The sequence below is a fragment of the Cloeon dipterum genome, chromosome 4 (genome assembly GCF_949628265.1).
Source record: "Cloeon dipterum chromosome 4, ieCloDipt1.1, whole genome shotgun sequence".
In the NCBI taxonomy this organism is placed as follows: Eukaryota; Metazoa; Arthropoda; class Insecta; order Ephemeroptera; family Baetidae; genus Cloeon; species Cloeon dipterum.
Genome location: NC_088789.1, coordinates 29,271,400 through 29,286,572, shown reverse-complemented (window position 1 = coordinate 29,286,572; position 15,173 = coordinate 29,271,400). Strand labels below are relative to the sequence as shown.

Below are 15,173 nucleotides of genomic sequence, written 5' to 3'. Positions count from 1 at the left end.
TTGACACCCAATAATCCTTAATACACTTTGAAACAAAAACACGCTAATCGAAATTTCAACAGATGTATAAAATTAATTTTTGTAAGGCTGTTCCACTATAAGCACATCATTACTGCCGGATTTTGATGAAAATGAAAAGAGAATTCAATATAATAATTTCGATCCTTGTCTTTCATATAATAAATTCACTCAATAAATTTCTTGCTTTAAAATTAAACAGCTTTTTGTGAGTATTTTTCACTTAACACAAACATTTGAATTTATTCCCCAGAGAAACGGAGATGGAATCCTATTCTTGAAAGCAAAAATAAAACACAGAATTGGAACAAAAGAAATTCCGGGAGAGAGCAGGTTTTCTATTATGCGCGGACAAGAGGCGAAATCAATTTTTCATTCGATGGAAAAAGCTATTTATTTGCATTTTCTCTCTCGGTGCCGTGACTCAATGTTAAAATACTTGTTCCTATATATTTCGCCATTTTAATGTTTCCTGCCGTCATTTTTCCATCCGTTGTTTGCCTCCGTCTGCGGGCTCAGCAGACGCATGTGAATTTTCATAATACTTTGTTGTGCTTCCGTGTATTCTCCGCTCTTGCTTGATCTCCTCCAATTAAACAAGGGTATTTCCGCTGTAGACTCTTTTTGACGAGACGAATCGATCGCAATGCTAAAATCTCGTTGGTTTTTAAGCAAAATGAAAATTAATTTGCTGGCTAAAATTTTGGTTTTAGTAACTGAACACATTAAAGTAGTATTAGTTTAGAGGGTTTGAGATAAAAGCTCACGTACACACTTGAACTATTTATTTGAATTCCAAAAGTCAAAAAATTGAATACACACATGATGCGGGAAAATTAAAACAATAGACTTGAACAAAGCCTCAAAACTGTTAGATCATTGCTAATTAAATGGTGTTAGTTTCACAAGCGCTGTGTTCTATTTCTTGTTATCAATAACTAAAATATTTGTTGTCTATTAGGTTATTAGTATCATCAAAGTTAATATATGCCTGTAAATATTATATAAGACCATTATTTCTATCCTCATTTGAAGTTTTTATAGGGTTCGAAGGAGCTCAAATAGAATTTGGCAGCTTTGTAGAGAAGACCAAACTGCACCTGTGAAAACTATTAAATTAATTTCTAAACAAATTAAGCAAGAAAATTCGTACTTCTGATGAAATGAAAACCAGTTTTGCCTTTTTCAGGGTTCGCACGGCCAGACCTACGTCAACCTTTTGTTCCATCTTGATTTTTTCGATTACAAAGCCAATTGCGAGGAAAAGGCCGCTGGCTGTCGCTCCATCACTGCGATAGGAGCATTAGATTACTCGAAATAATACAAACTAATAAACAACTCACTGGCAGGCAATCGTAACGATGTCATTCCCGCCACAGATTTTTAAATCTTCCCAGAGTTTGATGACCAATTCTAGGTTTGGTGGAGAGAACCAAGTCAAACATGCTCTACCAAGTGTTTTACGATCAGAAAAATGCCCATTTTGGTATGGTGGCTGCCACAGGGTGGCGCTCTATCCTTCCTTGGCTACCTGAATATACATAAGTTGCAACCTGAGATACACTCGTGTCCCTCCAGCAAGTCGTATATTGTTCTACTTAAACGATTTGGGGCACTTGGCGCAGGGTAAGCCAACGTCAAGTACTTGTCAATATCATCAGACATTTAGCGCTAAAGCTTTTATAAATGCCAGCAAGGATAAGGACGCCGCCTCTTCCCAATTGAAGATCAGTAAAACACGTTGAACAATTCAAATTTCTTGTCCAAATGAAATAATTTTAATTTTTTACAAATATCACCCAAATACAAGCATAAAATAAATTTCTTTGCATTTTAGGTTCAAAATTTTATGAACACGGAAGATTTGCGACGTGAATGAAACACACCTTATCAGGGTTACACGGCATACAATCGGCGCTGAACTCTTTTATCTCGCTTGCGGTCTACACCAATCGATAAAATGCGAGTTTCATTTCAAGAGCGTGGCTTATATTGTAGCGTTCATAATTTTATAAAACAAAACAAAATAAATCCAATCAGAACTGCTTTATGACATAGAATCAGTTGAAATATAAATTACCATTACAGTGATGAGAACAGAAATCCACGATCATGTGGTGCTGCCCGCCGCAATAGTCACCAGCCTATACACCAAAATAACAAAAGCTTGAGTGTGCGGATGGTTACGCGTGTGCTGCAACGTCTTGCTTCTCTGGAATGTTATGCAGCCCGCGAAGAAGGCCTGCTCAGCGGCACAGCTTCTACTTACGTAAAAATGTCGAGGAAAAACTGCTAATAAAACACTCTCTCGTTTAGTTTAATACCAAGCTATTATTTCCGGAGTTAGATCTGTTGCGATAGTTACAAATCAATATTTCAAAATGGCGGAGACTCATTTTTTTATTAAAATAGGTGTAATTGATAGACGCAACATATTATTTGTTGGTTTATATGGTTTGTAGGTATTTTGTGAATTATTCAACAAAATTAGAGCTTTGAGAGTTCAAAATTTACCCACAGCGGTGAGATATGTTTTTCAATGAAAATGGCGCATGCATCGGCAGTTTGTGGGAAATTTTAAGACCTATTTTTTAGGACCAGAAATAAAACAATTATTAAAAGAATTTACAAATTTTATTTTATTTAAATTCGTAGGTAATGTAACAAAATAAATTATCCTAATACATTATAATAATATAATTCATTAAATTACGGGCGCATTGCGATGGCTATATACTGTTTTATTTACCTCATCATATTTTTATCTCTTAATGGCCACAAGTAAGCCATTAATTAATTAAAAATATAGAAAAATTAAAAAAAATAAGTACATACGATAATTACAATAAAATAGGCTGAATTTTCCACGCTTATCATACATAAACATATTCGATACAAACGCATGTTATGCAATTGTATTAGAGAACTTGAGAAACGACAGAGCTGAATGAGTGGGTCAAAATAAATTTCCTCTTTTTAGTTTAACTCAAAAAATTGTCACCTTATAATTTCCCAGTGTATATTTTTTATGCAAATTATTTCTTTATAAAAAATGAACTCATGAACCATTACTGCGACTTGCAAGCCTCAAGCCGTGTTACTTCTCGCTATCGGTTTCTTTTTCAACCTTGACATCAAACATTTGCACTAACTCTGGATCATTCATGCGTTTGGCAACGTCCACAGCAGTATCTCCCGCCTTATTTTTCAAACTGAAATCTGCACCTTGGTCGAGAAGTGTTTGAACCAAATCTGGGAAGAATTTCTGTGCTGCAATGTGTAGAGCAGTATCTCCAACATTGTTCTGTGCATCGATGTCAGCGCCGTTGTCCAGCAACATTTTAAGCTGGGGTTGATTTTTTCTTTTCGCGGCGAAGTGCAGTGCAGTCCATTCTTTAAACGTTTTTGAATTTACATCCGCTCCACAGTTGATCACCGTTTCAACCAAGAAAGGAAAGTTGTTTCTCACAACTGTGTGCAGAATGGTGCATCCCTCATTGTCTTTAAGATTGACATCGGCGCCGTGGTCTAGTAGCTTATAGACCAATTGTGAGTTACGATTGCGCAAAGCTAAATGAAGAACAGTCGAGCCATTTGGTATTTGTAAATTAGTATTAGCCCCTTTATTGAGCAGTGTCTCCACCAATTCGGGATAATTTCTAAACACAGCGAAGTGCAGAGCGGTATATCCGTCTTCATTTACGATATTTAAGTCAGCACCTTGTTCAAGTAGCAACTCCGTTAATTGCTTATTATTGTTCATAACAGCGAGATACAAAGCAGTCATACCTGTTTGAGTTTTTGAATTAATGTCAGCGCCATTTTCAAGCAGCATTAGCGCTAACTCTGGATAATTATCCATCACTGATAGGTGCAGTGCGGAAAATCCTTGGTCTGTCGTGAGGTTTGGATTGGCACGACGTTTGAGCAGCTTAAGCGCCATTTCCGGATCATTGTTTTGAACAGCAAGGTGCAGTGCCGAAAATCCTTCTGCTTTTAAATCTACATCAGCGCCGTGGTCAAGAAGCATTTGCGCCAACTCATAATCGGCATTATTTGGACCCACAGCAATGTGCAGAGGGGTTCCTCTTTGATCTTGTGAATTTACATCAGCGCCGTTCTCTAATAGCGTTTGCACAAATTCTTTGTACTTGTACAGGACAGCAAGTTCCAAAGCGGTTTCTCCCCTGGCGTTTTTTAAATTTAAGTCAGGGCTGTGTTTCAGAAGAACGATCAACAATTCGTAATTCTGTTTTTCCACGGCCAAATGCAGAGCGGTCCATCCTTGACACATTTTTGAATTTATTTCAGTACCGTTTTCGAGAAGAATTTGCACTAATTCTAATTTATTGTTTAGCACAGCAAGTGGCAGAAGAGCTTTACTAATATTGCCATCGACGTCCTGGTTTAAAAGTATTTTTAAAATTTCATGATGGTTTTTGCTCACGACAGTGTCCATCAAACAAATTTGTCCCTCAGTGTCGGTCGAGGCGGCGGACTCTTCAAACCATCCCTCTAAATTCAAATCGGCACCATGATTTACTAGCTTTTGAAAAATTTCTGGAAAATTTTCATATGCAGCAATACCCAAAGCGGTTCTCCCTAATTCATCCTTGAGGTTTGCGTCTATTCCATGGTCGAGCAGCAATTGTGTCAAACAAGAATTATTAAGACCCACTGCAGCATGTAAAGCAGTATATCCAATGTTTGATTGTGAATTCAATTCGGCGCCGTGCTCGATAAGCTTTTGCACGAGGTGTGGATTATTACTTTGCACGGCCCCGTGCAAAGCAGTCCATCCATTTCTGTCTTGAACATTTGTATCGGCACCGTGGTTGAGCAGAATTTGCACCAATTCCTGATGGTTTTTGTTCCCAGCGAAATGAAGAGCAGTAAGTCCCTTTTTCGTTTGTAAATTCACTTCTGAACCGTGCTCCAGAAGCCTCTGCGCAAAGTCTAAATTATTGTTCAACACAGCTTTGTGCAAAGCGGTCCAACCTTCTTCGTCTTGAACATTTACATCCGCGCCATGGTCGAGCAGAATTTGCATCGATTCAGGAAAATTTTCATCCGTGGTGAGATGCAATGCTGTCTCTCCCGAATTTATTTTTGCATTAACTTCCGCACCATGTTCAAGCAACTGTTGCGCCAAATGTGGGAAATCATTCTGCACAGCTAGATGTAGAGCTGTCAATCCAGCTTGATTTCTTATATTTACATCAACGCCATGCTCAATGAGTTTTTGGAACAGATCTACACGATTCGTGTTCACGGCGATGTGAATGGCAGTCTCTTCATCAATACACTGCAAATTAGCATCTGCACCGTGGTTGAGCAGAAGTTGCACCATATCAGGCAAATTTTTTTTAACAGCATTGAACAAAGCGGTGGATCCGTCTTTTGCTCGAAAATTTACATCAACACCATCGTATTGAAGTAGTTTCAGTACTAATTCAGAAAAGTTCTTGCCCACTGCGAGGTGCAGTGCGGACCAACCATCATTATCCCATATATTAGTATCAGCACCGTGATCAATCAGCTTAAACGCCATATCTGGGTTATTTAAAATAATAGCGTAGTGCAGGGGGGTCGATCCATCATTACTTTTTAAACTAACGTCAGCTCCGTGAGTGAGCAAGCATTGCGCTATTTCCAAATAATTATAGCCTGCGGCTACGTGCAACGCGGCCCATCCTTTTTGGGCCTTCAAATTTACATCGGCACCGTGATAGAGCAGCTTTTCAACCATTTCTAATTTATTTAGTTGGACAGCCAGGTTCAGAGGAGTACACCCGTCATTTTGTTTCAAATTTACGTCAGCGCCGTTGTTTATAAGTATTTGAACTATTTCTACGTGATTTCTAATCACAGCTGTGTGCAAAGCTGGATAAATACCATCGGTCTCTAAACTTAGGTCTGATCCGTGATCGATAAGCTTTTGAACCAATTCTGGATTGTTTTTATCCAAAGCGAAGTGTAGAGCAGTCTGTCCATTTCTTGTTTTGGCATTTATTTCCACTCCGTAATCAAGAATCTCCTGCACTAACTCTGCTTCGTTGAGGAACACAGCATAGTGTAAAGCAGTCCATCCATCTCCGTCTTTCAGATTTACAAAATCTCTGTAGAAGATCAGCTCCTGTGAACTCTCCATGCCAACTCTACTTACAGTTTCATGTAGAGCAATCCACTTATCTTGTATCTGTAAAGTTGCAACCGTGCTGTGGTTGAGAAAATATTGCACCAATGCAGGATTGTTCCCCTTCACGGCAAAGTGCACAGCGGTGAATCCTTTTATATCTTTCAAAGTGGTATCGGCACCGTGATCGATCAGCATTTTCACCACATCAGGATAATTTTTAAGTGCGGCGATGTGCAGAGCAGTACATCCTTCACGTGTTTGGGCATTTATTTGGGCTCCAAAGTCTAGCACCTTTTTCACCAAATTTGAATCATTTTTGCTCACAGCTTTGTGAAGGGTGGACCATCCATCTTCATTCGTTAGATTGACGTCAGCACCGTGTTCCAGTAGCTTTTGTATCAATTCAGGGCATTTTTTATTTAAAGCGAGATCCAGAGCAGTCCCTCCAGCCTCTATTCTTAAATTAATGTCGGCTCCGAAATCAAGCAGAAGCTGCACCAATTCTAAATCATTGTTATATACAGCAATGTGCAGAGCAGCTAAACCATTTTCTTCTTTTAAATTTACTTCGGCCCCATTGTTTAGTAGCAATTTAGCCACTTTTGGATTATTTTTGTTTACTGCTGTGTGTAGTGCTATACGTCCATTTCGGCATAGGTTTATATCGGCGCCGTGGAAGAGGAGTTTTTCCACTATTTCAACAAAATTGTTTTCCACAGCTAAGTGCATGAGAGTGGTAAGCTGTTCTTTGGTTTGCAAATTAACTTCCGTGTTGTGGTCAAGTAGAATTTGTGCCACTTCGGAGAAATTTCGTTCCACAGCAATATTTAGGGCGATAAATCTTGTTCGTGAGTTGACATCAGCGCCATTTTTAAGCAATAATTGCACTAACTCTCGTTTATTGTTGCTCACGGCGTCATGCAAGACAGTCTGTTCATTTGGTGATGGTAAATTTACATTTGCTCCGTGTTCAAGCAGTATTCGTGCCGATTCATAGCCATTTTTATTTATGGCGATGCAAAGGGCAGTAATTTTTTCATTCGTTTCTGAATCTACTTTGGCTCCATGGTTGAGGAGCTTTTCAACTAATCCCGTAAAATTTAAATTCACAGCAAAGTGCAAAGCAGAGAGTCCATCTTCTTCTTTCAAATTTACGTCTGCACCATTCTCAAGCAGCTTCTGTACTGATTCTTTGCAGTTATTTTTTACGGCAAAGAGAAGAGCGGTCCATTTTTTATTCGTTTGTAAATTCACTTCTGCGTTATGATCAAGCAGAATTTGAATCATGTCTGCATTTTTATTTTTCGCTGCAATGTGCAGAGCAGCTAATCCATTTTCTGATATTTTATTGACATCTGCTCCGTCATGAATCAGCATGCGCACTAACTGTTGATTATTAACTCGAACAGCGTTGTGCAGTGCAGTAAATCCGTTTTCTTCTAAACCAACGTTAAACCCATGGCATAAAAACTCTTGCACAACATCTGGATAATTCTTTATAACTGCTTCATGCAGAGCGGACCACCCTTTATTGTCCTTTAAGGTCATGTCAGCATTGTGGTCCAGTAATATTCGTACTATTTTTGGTCTATTTTTACAAACTGCGATGTGAAGTGCAGTCCACCCGTCTTCTTTCTTTGAATCGATATCAGCACCGGCAGCGAGAAGCTTACGTACCAATTCTGGGAAATTGTAAAGAACTGCAAAGTGTAGAGAGGTATACCCCCATAACTCTTTTGCATTCACATCAGCGTTATTATCAAGCAGAATTTGCACTGATGCTGCACTATTGTTCATCACAGCCGAATGTAGAGCAGAAAATCCATTTCTTCCAATCAAATTTACGTCAGAACCGTTGTCTATCAGTTTTTGCACTATTTCGGAAAAATTGTTCTGCGCTGCAAGGTGCAAAACTGAAGCTTTATCTTGTGTTAGTAAATCAACCTCTGCACCATGGTCGAGGAGATTTTGAACTAATTCTGGATCATTTTCACCCATAGCCAGGTGCAGTGCGCTATGACCGTTTTTGTCTTGTATTTTCACATCGGCGCCATGTTCAAGCAAAAGTTGCACCAATTCACTGTGATGCTTAAATGTAGCTGTGTGTAAAGCAGTCCGTCCGTTCTCATCCTCCTTCAGATCAACGCTTGCACCATTCTCAATTAATAGCTGCGCTATTTCTAAATTATTTTTTTGCACTGCATGATGTAGAGCTGTCATTCCTGTAAGATCTTGAATATTAACGTCTGAACCAAATTCAAGCAGTTTTTTCACTAATTTAGGATAATTTGAGGTTACGGCAACGTGGAGAGCGCTCTTACCGGATTCATTTGTCAAATTTACGTCGGCACCATGATCAAGTAACATTTGCGCTAAATCAAACCTATTTCCTTCCACGGCTTCATGCAGTGCAGTCTCTCCTTTTGTTGTTTGAGAATTCACCTGAGAGCCATTTTCCAGAAGCATTTGGACCAATTCGGGATAATTTTCCCTTACAGCCAAATGGAGAGCAGTTGCTCCTTCTTTTTTAGTCTTAACGCTTATATCCAAGCCAAGGTTGAGCAGTTTTTGCAAAATGTCCGATCGTCTTGATTGTATCACACAAATCAGAACAGCCATATCATTTCCGTGTTTTTTTAGTCTGTCAAAACAGTTTTCGAGCAAGGTGCGGGCGACTTCCCATTTTTCTCTCATGCAGGCAAATAGAAATGCTGTTTCACTATTTTTGTTTTCAGCGTTTGCATCGACACCAGTGTGCTGCATAAGCCAAATAGCCACATCCTCGCTGCAATGCCAGTCATTAATCGCAAGGTGCAAACAGGTGTCACTGTCTTTTGTCACATCGGTGGCCAAGCTGCTGTCTCTTTCATGCACCAATTTAACCATCTCCAGGTGCCTTAAGGCGTGGTGCAAACCATTCATTCCCTGTTTGTTTTTTAATGAAACCTGAGGCTTTACCATCTTGAAAATCTTCCTCAGGTTTTCTTCGCATGTATGCTTCATTAAATTATATGGGTCGATGGAGTTCGTGAAAGTTGATAGAGTTTTAGTGTTTTTCTCATCGCTTTTCATTGCCTTTGCAGTTGAGTAGAATAAATCGACGAACTGTCTGCACTGCTCAAAGCCTTCTTCAAACAAAGGTACATCAGTTTTTTCAAGAACGTGGAGATCATTTACGAATTTTTGTGCGGTTAGAAATTCAGCAAAGGTGCGATGTACAAAAGTCACATTTCCATCCAACACAGTTGCAACTCCAAGATCGTTCATTTTTTTGAGGTCTTCAAGTCTAACTCCTGGTCCAACTAGGTCTTTTCCACTTGAAAACCGGAAAGCTATCAAGCGAAGGAGGTGCAATGCAAATATTATTTTCTCCTCAGCAACTGGTTTAAAATCATTGCTCCTCTCCAAACACATCTTCACTTTTTGTTGCACTACACTTTCATAAAGTTCGTACAAGTTTCCTTTGCGATTGTACTCGACCAGAAGGGAGAGATGTAGAGGGTTCTTAAGGATGTCCTTCTCTTCGTGACTGTTTAAAAACTCTATGCTCTCGTCCTTATTTTTCCCTGACACAGACTGCAAAAACTCTAGTTGTTTAGCTTTGGTGAGAAGCTCAATTTCGACAAAAAATGCCTCATTTTTCAAAATTTTCATAATCGCATTTATCTCGTGAGGCCTTGTTCCAACACAAAAGGGAACTCCTTTATCCTTCAACCCTTTCACCAATTTCATAGCCTTGTCTCTATGATTCTGACAGATTTCATCAAAACCATCCAGGAAAACGATGATTTGTTTCGTTTGAATCAAGTCGTTAATATCGGCTATAGAATAACAAGCAGTTTTCGAGAGGAATTCAATTTCATCGAAATTTAGTGAGGATATGTTGTAAATTTGCATGGAGTATTTTTTTAAAGGGATTACGAGAGTTTTTACCCCACGCTCATGCTTAGAAAGCCGATGGGCGATTTCTTTCAAAACGGTTGTTTTCCCAGCACCGGCAACAGCACTTAGGATCCAAACATGGTTCCCAGTGCCAGATTCATTTTGGTCTGAATCTGTTCTGATTGTATCTATAAAGGAAATTTCAGCTTCACCCATCAGCTCGTCAAACCTAATTGTTTTGGCAGGAAAGTTGTGAAATTTTTTAAATAGCAAATCGGGACTAATAAATGACAGAGGCCAGTTGGGAAAGCTTACGAGATACTGCAATGTCGAGTTTAGCAGAGTTTTTTCCTTCTTTTCTTGAGAAATCAGCAACGGCATCAAAAGGTCTTGCAGGCTCTTCTTCCCCTCCTTTAACTTCTTATCGTTCAGCACTCCAATGAGCTGCTTTAGCGTATCTGTTGTAAACATATAAATTAATGTAAATTATTGTTAAAATATTGTTTAGTCCGCACCATTATCATTTACAATCAGAACGATCCAGCCACTGTGATTTGTAGCCGAGATGTGTGCCTCGCTCTTTGTCAGAGCAAACTATATGTTGGAGAAATTTCAGGTAAAATGTATTCTTTTGCCAGCAACAAGCCTTACAGAGTCGCATTCCAGTGCTTCCTGGTTAACGAGAAAAAGGATTTTCGGCTTTCCGACCCATCTGCTGCTGTCATTTTTCGAACCGACGAACTGGTGCAGGATTTCCGAGATTGGTATTTCATTTTTGTCCACTAGCACGATGACCCCTTTCGTTTTGTTTTCTCTTATTTGGCCGAATATGCAGGTCAAAATACAGCCAACATCATGTTCTAAATTTGAAACTGAAAATTGCAAAGCTCAATATAAGTTCCAGTTGAAAGTCTTTGAACTGGCTGATAACCTTTTTGATAATACAGGTTCAAATTTCTTTGACTCAGTTTCCAATCGTTGGTGTCAAAGTCCAAATTGTGTTGCAGGGCATTTTTTAATTCCTCTACTTCTTCTTTTTTCTGCTCGAACAAGATAAAGGCTGACCGTCCTCTGATGTTTTGCCCATGGTCTGATTTCCACGAGTAGTTCACGGACTCCGATATTTTGATGCTGTTTTCCAAATCCTCTTTTAGGCACCTGCTAAAACCCCTATCATTGTAATTATATATGCGTACATATAGGGTTTTATAGTAATTAAGAATGCAGTTCATTCTTATCATTAAAATATATATATCTGCGCTTAAATAATATATTTTGAACTAGATAAAACTCACCTCGAAATAAAGAAGCATTGGTTTTGAGAAAACAATCTAATCTCTAGCGTCTGTCCAAGAGGGTCTTTTGTTAGCAAGTTCATCGCTGTTAGCGACTCTTGGTGCATAGCGAACTGGACTGTCGTGAGAAAAGGCAAAAGTGGCTTTTCCTCGGTCCAATCGAGGCAATTACACAAGTTGCGGACAAACCAAGATCCCCTGCTTGCATCCGTGTTGGCGTAGGTTGCTGAAATGTTTCCAGTTCAATCACGGAGGCTTCAAAACTAAATAATTAAAAGCTTACTTTCAACCGTAGAAAAGAGAATAACCATATTGTGGGCTGCAGGAGCGAAAGTAATTCTGCATGGATTTTTGTTTTCGTGCGTGCTGGTAGCACTGGTATTTTTAATTATGGTATCAGGCGATGTTCCACGACATGGCTGATTTAAATACACAAATTAATTTTTCTCTTCGTCCTCTTGCAACTAAAATGGCATGACTTACCCCTAAATTAATAATTTTGAGGCATTTGTCGAATTCAGAGAGCCTGCTCAAGGAATTAAAAACTTCATCAGTTGTAAAGTGAACAAAATCGTTTAAATCTTCACTCCATTGGTCGGTGAAAATTTTCCCATTTTCGTCTCCATGAGATAGGACGATTAGAACAAATACCGCCGGGATCTCTGGATCAGTACGCTTGTTCATTTTAACTGAAATTACATTTTTTGCTCTTTTATTGGTACCTGCTGAATTGAAAAATCTGAGGAGCATTTCTTTGTTGGAAAGGAGCTCCAGCAAAATCGTTTTGTTTGGTGACAAAAGATCACGAAAATTGCAGTTTCTGTTTTTTTCGAACGTCTCCCTAAGATTCTGCACGTCTGCAGCGTCGCAATTTCGAAAATCTGAATTGTTCTTGCTGTTCTTGAAATCGTAATGTACAACAAGGACGAAAACGCTTATAAAATATTCAAAATTAGATTATAAGATTTAGCTGGGGAAACATTAATAAATTACTTGTCGGCGTTTTGTCTCGTGATAATTCCGTTTGAATTTGATTGAAAAAATCCAAGCATTGCTGGTCCATCTGGATTGCCTTCATCCTCGCCTACAAAGGGCGCAAACTTATTCCAAACCCAAAAAATTAATATTCGAGTTCATTCCTTACCTCGCTTTAAAATTTCCTCCATCGTTATCTTAGCAAGTCCTGTGTTTTATGTCAAAATATTAAACACAATACAATTTTTCAAGGCAATAGCGCACTATATATCTTTAAAGATTGAAAAATATTTAATAAATTACCCGCTTCCAGGAAAGTGTACTCTTTCAGGTCTTGAGGGGACGTTAGATTGTCTTCGCTTCTTTTGCCTATTCCATCAATACTGATTTGTTTTGTGAGGTGTGGATTTGGTCCGACTCTTTCTGATTGATCAACCAGCTGAAGCATATTCATTTTATTCATTACTATATGCATTAATTTTACATTTACTGAAACACAATTCTCATACAGAAATATATTTTTAAATTTTAAATTAAAAACCCAGCTTTAGTTTTGACGTACCTCTTCATTCTGGTTTTCGTTTGTATTTTTTGTTTCTACGGATGAAGCCATTATTCGCTTGTTCTTGTAATCTGGATCGGTGATTCCGCAGGTTTCAACAATTTTTTGAAGTTGTCCAACGGACGGAGCAGTGGCCAGAACGACGCAATCGCAGTACTCGACATCGGGCAACAAGAGCTTGAAATCCTCTTCGTTTTTTTCATTTCCATCGAGAAAATCGCCATCAGGGTCCACCTCCAATGACTCATGCCAAGCCGCTTTGAATATTGCCCCCCAATACTCATTCCCAAGGGAAATCAGCGCAATTCCTGGCGTAGAAACTTTTAATCTTGGCTTTGGATTCAAACAGTCTGACGGCAGGATGCTGTATTTTTCACTAGAAGTGAATAAACAATATGCAAAATATCGATCCACCTCCATGTTTGATAATGTGCAGTGTATTTCACTCTTCCGAGGAGCGCATGGAACCTGCAATCAAATGTAAAAAAGATTTCAAATCGTAATTTTTTAGTTCAGGATTTGTTAGGAATTTTCACTGAATAATTTATATGACTCAATGCTTTTTAACACGACTATTATGGGGCTCGCCAACTGTCTGGCTATACATTATTTTATTCCTGCGTCGCATTTTCATGCAGCAATGAAATTTGCAAGAATGCAGATCGTTGATCGTTGGAGAGACTTAGAAAATGAGCTTACATTAAAAAATGTGCATTTTGTAGGAATATTTACGCAAAAGACGATTAAATTCATGCATATAATAAATTAAAAATTAGCAAGCCTTACGCTTCACAGGACGAAACATAGCAAATCAATTTCCAATTGTTCATCGTGTCTTTTTTCGTGAGTTAACAAGGAAAGTAGGCAACGTTTTAACCTTTAGAAGAGCCTTGACCGCTTAAGCCTTTATCCGCGCACGTTCCAATTATTCTCGTGCGCCGCGAGACTGCAAAGTGGCCTCGCGCACGTTTCTTCATCTGGGCATCCATAGCTAATTTTAAAGGTTTGACAAAGTAAAACGATCTTTTCAGTATTTTACCTTTAAATCGTGTCTTATTGAAAAATAATCTTTTCCACCTTTCACCCCATCAAAATTGGTAAAAAATGCATATTACGCAGGTTTAAATGCAAACAATTAAAAATATATACAACTATTTTAAACTAAACTAATAAAAATCTAGTAAGTAAACATTTATTTAATTTTTGTTGTTAAATTTAATAAAACTATTTTACTAATATAATTATTTAATTTTTATTTGTTAGATTTTATTAATATATATGGTTTCTTACATTTTAATAATATTATAAATTTAATGTTCCAATATTTATTATTTTTAAAATAAATACTGCACGTGCTATTCAAATTTTAACATCCTCAACATCGAAACTCTGATAATTTGGACCACGGTCAATATTTAAATATTATATACATAATATGCCAGAATTAATAAAACACATTATCAATCCAGGGGGCTACTAAATATTTTATTGCGGGAACTGCACCGATACAAATAAAAAGTAAATCAGAATCTATGGTACATTTCTGCAGCGCATCGTTATAGCATATTGATTAAAGCCCTTAACGCTACATTTAATTAATGACAAAATTTTTCTAACTATCCAACACATTATTATTTAATTTACATGTTTGACTCAATCGCTTTGATTGCAGTCTCGATTCCACAAACATCAAGACATCAGAAGAGTATGCTTCAACAAGATTTTTCAAGCATCGCTGCGCAGTGAGGAATTTGGCAACAGACTCATACACAAAATTGACTTTTCCAGCAGAAACAGTCGTAAATCCAAGTATACACATATTTTCCAGGGTTTCATCAGAAACTCCCTGTCCAACGACATCCAATTCTTTCAGAGCGTGATGAGCTATCAACCGAAGGCGGTCTAAATTAATTTCAACTTTTTCATCGGTCACTTCCTTGTCATCATTGTCCCGCTCCATACATATTTTCATAATCTTCCGCACCACATGGTCAAAAATATCAAAAATGCCTCCTTCGCAATCGGACTCGGCCAGCAATAAAAGATACAGGGGATTTCCCATGACGTCCTTTAATTCAATATTGGTTACGAGTTTTTCGATGACAGCCTCATTTTTCCGAGCAACCAATTGCAAAAGCTCTCTTTGTTTTTCTTCGTCCAAAGGCTGAATTTCAACGATTGCTACATTTTCCAAATTTTTCAGAATCCCTTCAGTTTCATTGGGCCGTGCTCCGATAATGAAAGGAATTCTCATTTCTTTTAAAGTCCTCGCAATTTTAAGCGCCTTGTCTCTCTGACCTGA

The 15,173-nt window shown here is 38.2% G+C and overlaps 2 protein-coding genes across 2 annotated transcripts; both read right to left on the bottom strand.

Annotated features, from left to right (window-relative positions):
• Nucleotides 1–3,108: 3,108 nt before the first annotated feature.
• LOC135943225 (ankyrin-1-like) lies at nucleotides 3,109–5,185 on the bottom strand. Its single transcript, XM_065489683.1, has one exon. It carries the CDS (start codon nucleotides 5,066–5,068, stop codon nucleotides 3,116–3,118), a length of 1,953 nt encoding a protein of 650 aa, XP_065345755.1. The 5' UTR covers nucleotides 5,069–5,185; the 3' UTR covers nucleotides 3,109–3,115.
• Nucleotides 5,186–5,193: 8 nt separating this feature from the next.
• LOC135943708 (putative ankyrin repeat protein RF_0381) lies at nucleotides 5,194–8,524 on the bottom strand. Its single transcript, XM_065490371.1, has 3 exons — nucleotides 8,410–8,524; nucleotides 5,276–6,954; nucleotides 5,194–5,205 (listed from the first exon to the last, which is right to left on the bottom strand). The coding sequence occupies exons 1-3, from the start codon at nucleotides 8,522–8,524 to the stop codon at nucleotides 5,194–5,196; spliced, it is 1,806 nt and encodes a 601-aa protein (XP_065346443.1).
• Between the last annotated feature and the right edge of the window lie 6,649 nt (nucleotides 8,525–15,173).